The sequence below is a fragment of the Spodoptera frugiperda genome, chromosome 28 (assembly GCF_023101765.2).
Source record: "Spodoptera frugiperda isolate SF20-4 chromosome 28, AGI-APGP_CSIRO_Sfru_2.0, whole genome shotgun sequence".
Taxonomy (NCBI): domain Eukaryota; kingdom Metazoa; phylum Arthropoda; class Insecta; order Lepidoptera; family Noctuidae; genus Spodoptera; species Spodoptera frugiperda.
In genome coordinates this window covers 386289-392748 of record NC_064239.1, presented here as the reverse complement: position 1 = coordinate 392748, position 6460 = coordinate 386289, and the positions used below count along the sequence as shown (strand labels likewise).

Here is a 6460-nt window from a genome sequence, read left to right as displayed (position 1 = left end):
ATTGGCGTTCCATTGTCTCTGCCTACCCCCATAGGAGAAAGGCGCAAGGTTATGTACGTATGTGACAAAAATGCTAAAATTAATATCACATTGTAATACGTCTATATGCTATAAGTTTTTAAACTGACATGGTCACTAACACTATTATAACTTATGACGGGATATTTACCAGTGAATAAACATGGTAAATATCCCGTCATAAGTTCTAATAATAACATCTATATGCTGTTTGTCTATACAATCGAATTACCGGTCGCGAATCGAACATCGAACGCTATAAGTAGTTGGCAGCCGACCAGTCTGTTATTTAACTTTATTGCCAAACAATCGCTTTTTATTCAGACAATAGCACATCAGACTATCGTAAGTGAAAAGTTTTCAATTGATTTTTATACCTTATTGGCTCCCAACATACATAACTTGTATGTAATGGCGGAAGAAAGGCATAGAGGTTTATAAATACAATGCAGTACCAATATTAATAGGGGAAAATAAGAAATGCTACGCTTCAATAACACGTATAGTAAGGTATGGCTACTTACCATATTTACACACAACACACACAACTTCACGCCTTTTATCCCCGAAGGGGTAGGCAGAGGTGCACATTACGGCACGTAATGCCGCTATACAATGTACACCCACTATTCACCATTTGCGTTATAAGTACCTTGTAATAGGGGGTGAGCTTATTGCCATATACTGGACACAATTCCAAAAACCGTTTTATTACTGAGAAATTTTTCGAAAAGCCGAAAAAAGACCAGCAATACTTTGCCCGACACGGGAATCGAACCCAAGACCCCTTGTTCGGCAGTCGCACTTGACTGCCTCGTTGGCCGAGTTACCATATTTATACTATCTTTTTATAAGGGGAAAAATCATCTAATGGCTTTTTCCACCACTGACGAAAAACTACCCCATCCCTACTCTTGCCCTTAGCCGGAGCTCCGGTAAATCCGCTAGGTAGTCCACAGCTCCGGAATCGTGTATAGTATAGAGTACAGGTCCTATCTTTGAGACGAGTCCATTGCAATACATTCTAAGAGACTTATCATTCATCCAAAACCAGCACTCACTAACAGCCAGAATCATTCAAGACATGAATATTGAATAATCGAACTCGCCAGTCTTACAGGCGGCAAAGAATAACATTAAAATAAAACAGATAACATAGTCCTTTATATCTATGTGTCTATTCTGTTTACATTACTTATTTATTTACTATGACAAAAGTCAATGTCAAGTCAAATGTTCTTAGTTTAGTACCTTTATTAAATAATAGATGACACTGTGCCGTGACGTCATATTGTACATCGCGGTGTTAAGATTCTCCGTCAATATATGACCTGAGCAGTGTTTTATGCAATAAATTGTCTTACTCTGGACACGATTGTTTTATTTCTCACGAGATATTTTTGGGACGTGAACAAGTGGTCCTTCGGAGCCGGGTGAAGGACTGGTGTGCATCGTCTTCCTGTGGTCGTAGGGTTGCATGGTCAACCTGCCGCGAGTGGCGCGAGTGTAACGTCGAGTGTAACGCGCGGGCAGCATCGGCGGATCGTATAAGTTTGGCGCTTACGCGTATATGTACAAGTGGTACACAGCGGTCGGCGGTGGTTCCTGTTGGCGTGCGCGGCAGCTGCGGTGCGGGGGAGGAGTACCCCGCATATCATTGCGACGAGCTACGTAAAAGTGAGTGACAGTGAAGTGATGTGATACGAGGACAAACTGTGAGTACTTTATAATATCAAAGTGACTAAATTAATACATTGAGACTTAACCATAACAGGCAAATTTAGACCTTATTAACTTAGAAAATTTTACTTAGCAATTTGGACTTAGAATAATTTCGATAAAAAGTGAACTACGGGGAACCTATGCCCGATTTTGCAGCGAAGTGTAATAAGTTCAAAGACTTGTGATTTTTTACGTGTTGACTACGGACTTAGCATAACTTTCCAGAACAGTTTGTGTAAAGTACTTTATTTATTTATATCAACATGGAAGCGTTGAGTAATTTACAATTTAATCTAGAGTCTACTATCAGTAAAGCAAGGTCTAATTTTAAGAAATCACCTAAGGAGCGACTAACCAGTTCTTATATAGAAACTAGACTAGAAAATTTAGAAGCTAACTGGTCAGCCTTTTTTGAAACTCATAGGAAAATTGTGTCATCTGTTAAGTCTATTGATTATGAAAAATCTCAATATAACATAAAAAACACTTATGAGACTACGGAAGAATTATTTACTGAGTATAAAACAGAGTTGAAGGAAGCATTGAAAAAAATTGTTTGTTCGGATAGTTCAGCTAAAGTGCTTGAATCTTCTGCGAAAGGTTCTAAAGAGATATGTTCTGTGAAATTGCCTAAGATTGAATTGCCTATGTTTACTGGAAGTTATTCTGAATGGATTAGTTTTAGAGATTTATTTAAATCCTTAATACACGATAATAGTGCACTTGACGACGTTCAAAAATTGCACTATTTGAAATCACATTTGTCTGGAGAGGCTGAAGGTCTTTTACGGCACATCCCTATTACTAGTAGTAATTATGCAACCTGTTGGAGTAAATTAGAGAATCGCTATAATAATAAAAAATATTTAGCTAATTGTATAATTAAACGTTTTATGAGTCAAAAAAATATTGTAACAGAATCTTCTAGTGCTATTAAGGAATTATTAGATACTTCTAATGAATGTTTACATGCTTTGGGAAATTTAGGCATAATGGTTGAGCATTGGGATGTTATAGTTATTTACGTATTGAGTTTAAAACTAGATACTGAGTCACGTAAACAATGGGAAATGAAAATTAGTGATTGTTCAGACGAATTGCCTACAATGAATCAGTTCAAATCTTTCCTTGAACAAAGATTTCGGTCTTTGGAATTTTTAGATAACAAAGGTCAAGGTCGTCAGTTCAATCGTAATGTGCCAGTCAAGTCACTTCATGTATCGACTATATTGTGTATATTTTGTCAGGATAACCACAAGCTTGCTAATTGTAAAAAGTTCGCCGGTCTCGATATTGATAAGCGTCGTAATTTTGTCCAAACAAACGGTTTATGTTATAATTGTCTAGGGGCAAATCACTCCGTATATGCATGCCGCCAGTCCACTAGATGTCATATATGTAAAAAGAAGCATCATAGTCTTCTTCATCTCAAAAATGTCTCCAAATCAGGTGGTGATAGTAACAAACCTGATCAAGTTGCAGAAAGCAGTGTGTCTGCTGTTGCCACTTCAAACCAGAGTAATTCCACTAATATTGTAAGTTGTTTTGCTAATAGTCATAGCCAAATATTATTGGCTACTGCGCTGATTGCAGCGGAATCAAAGAGCGGTACTGCTATAGTATTAAGATCTCTGTTAGACCAGGGATCTCAGGCTTCCTTTGTGACGGAGTCCGCAGTCCAGCTCTTAGGTCTCAAAAGAGTACCAACTAAAGGTTCAATTTCAGGTATAGGTTGTGATCAAGACCAATCAACAATTTCATTAAATTCGATGGTTCTCATTAAGGTAAAATCACGCGTTGACCCTAGTTTTATTATCACGGTTAAGGCTTATGTTTTAAAGAAATTGACGACTATTTTACCGGAAAGGAAAGTTATGGCAAACGTTTTGACTACAATCTCGTCTTTGACTTTAGCAGATCCTTCGTTCGATACTCCGAACAAGATTGATTTGCTTTTAGGTGCTGAAGTTTATGGCCAGATTTTGTTAGAAGGTTTAATCAGAGGTTCACCTGGTCAACTCATCGCACAAAATACAAGACTAGGATGGATCTTGTCTGGTCAAGTAGGTGAAATCAATCAAAGCGAGACATGCCACAATACAGTCGTCACATTGCATTCTACTCTCACAGATGAGAATACACTCCTCAAACAATTCTGGGAACTAGAAGCTGAACCCAAAGGCGTTAGCGACAAGGTCTACTTGACCCCAGAAGAACAAAGGTGTGAAGAGATATTTAAGGGCACGACCAAACGAGATGAATCTGGTCGCTATATTGTGCATATGCCCTTCAGGTCAAGCGATCCTGCTTGTAAATATGGTGGATCAAAAGACATTGCTCTTAAACGCTTTTTAACCTTAGAAAAGCGATTTCTAAGGAATCCAGAGTTCAAGGCTCAGTATTCAGCTGTTATCAATGAATATATAGCTCTTAATCATATGGATATAGTACAAGATAGGGATAAAGAAGGTTGTGTGTACCTACCTCATCATGCCGTCATCCGTAATGAAAAAAGTACAACAAAGGTGCGCATCGTGTTTGATGCATCATGTGTAGGTAGCAACGGGGTATCTCTTAATCACGATTTAATGGTGGGTCCTCCTCTACAACCTGAACTTCGTCATATTATCATGCGGTGGCGTTGTGAACCTATCTGTCTGGTCGCGGACATCGTCAAGATGTATCGACAGATTAGGGTGTGCAATGATCACACAGATTTTCAGCGCATATTGTGGCGTGAGAATCCAGATGACGAAATTCAGGTGTTACGTCATTTGCGAGTAACGTTCGGAACATCATCGGCGCCTTACCTGGCGGTAAGATCATTGCAGCAGTTAGCTCAGGACGAAGGCGCTGAATTTCCTTTAGCAAAGAACCGCGTTCTTTCAGACTTCTACATGGATGACCTTATGACGGGCTGTCAAACCATAGAAGAAGGTGTAGAGATATACAAGCAGATATCGGAGCTACTTAAACGTGGAGGGTTTCAGCTCCAAAAGTGGGCTAGTAATAACAAAGAATTATATAGATTAATTGAAGACGGTCAACAAATACCACAAACACAAGGGAACATGGAACTAAAAACGGATGCAATTTCAAAAATATTAGGTTTAACGTGGGACAAAGACAATGACGAGTTCGTTTATACTATTCAGCTTAATGAGCTAGATTTGCCAGTTACGAAGCGTAAGGTTATTTCGGACATAGCGCGACTATTCGATCCCCTCGGATGGTTAGCACCGATAATCATCACTGCGAAGGTGTTCATTCAACGAATATGGATGACTGGGATCGAATGGGACGCAGAACTACCTGCACCATTGCTAAAAGAGTGGCTTGACTTTCGGAAGAACCTTTGTAACCTTGTTAAGTTTCGTCTGCCTCGTTGGATCAACTCTAGCAAAGAGAACAGGGTTCTAGAATTGCATGGCTTTTCAGACGCATCCAATGTAGCATACGCCGCGGTGGTATACGTTCGCATCATTGATAGAGAAGGACAAATTCATACAACCTTGGTGACTTCAAAAACCAGGGTTGCTCCTGTTAAGCAGGTATCAATCCCTCGTTTAGAGCTCTGTGGAGCTGTCTTACTAGCAAAACTTCTTCAAGAAGTCGCTTCAACTCTAGAAGTTCCCAAACAGCACTTATATGCGTGGACAGACTCCTCCGTCGTATTGGCGTGGTTAAGCAGCCACCCTAGTCGGTGGAAAACGTTCATCGCGAATCGTGTTTCCGAAATACTTACCATTATGGATAGAAGTCAGTGGTCACATGTGTTGTCGTCGGAAAATCCAGCAGATTGCGCATCTCGGGGAGTTAGCCCTTCTGAATGTAGCGACCTGCAACTCTGGAAAAGAGGTCCGGTATGGTTACAGAATGAAAAAATAGACTATAATAGAGGAAATATACAAGAAACTACGTTAGAAGAAAGAAAGATAAAAAGAAAATGTCATGCAACTGCAGTAGAATTTGATGACAGTCTATTAACTAGATTTTCTAAGTTCAGTAGGTTAATAAGAGTAATAGCTTATTGTAGAAGGTTTCTACGAATGAAAGAATCAGAACGTAATAAAATTAAAATAACTACTTGGCTAACTACAAAGGAATTAAATGAAGCTGTACTTACCTGTATCAAACTCTGTCAACTCCAGTCCTTTAGTGATGAAATAGAATCTGTGAAAAAGAACCGTAAATTAAATAAGGGTAGTAGACTTACCTCGTTGAGTCCTTTTCTTGACGATGACGGGATCTTAAGAGTTGGCGGCCGCTTGCACCGGGCTTCGATTGATGAGAATATGAAGCATCCCATTTTAATTCCTCACAAATCACACTTTACCAATCTTTTGATTGCAGAGGCTCACGAGAGAACTTTGCATGGCGGGCCGCAATTGATGTTGAATTACTTAAGATCCAAATACTGGATAATCAATGCAAAGACTCTCGTTAGGCAACATGTTCATAAGTGTGTAATCTGTATTCGACATTCCACACAAACACATCAACAAATGATGGGTCAGTTACCGAAGGCCAGGGTGTCTGTTCAGAAGCCTTTCCAATGCAGTGGTGTGGATTACGCAGGTCCAATCAGCATCCGAAGCTCTAAAGGTCGTGGTCATCACTCCACTAAGGGTTATATATGTTTATTCGTCTGCATGTCCACTCGAGCCATTCACCTCGAGGTTGTCAGCGACATGACATCTCAGAGTTTTCTTGCGTCTTT

General features: G+C 39.6%; 1 protein-coding gene across 1 annotated transcript; it reads left to right on the top strand.

The window, feature by feature from the left end:
- The first annotated feature begins 3174 nt into the window (after positions 1–3174).
- On the top strand, positions 3175–6132 carry LOC118263744 (uncharacterized). The gene is made up of 3 exons (XM_050705690.1): positions 3175–3258; positions 3582–5291; positions 6094–6132. Exons 1-3 carry the CDS (start codon positions 3175–3177, stop codon positions 6130–6132), a joined length of 1833 nt encoding a protein of 610 aa, XP_050561647.1.
- Positions 6133–6460: the final 328 nt, after the last annotated feature.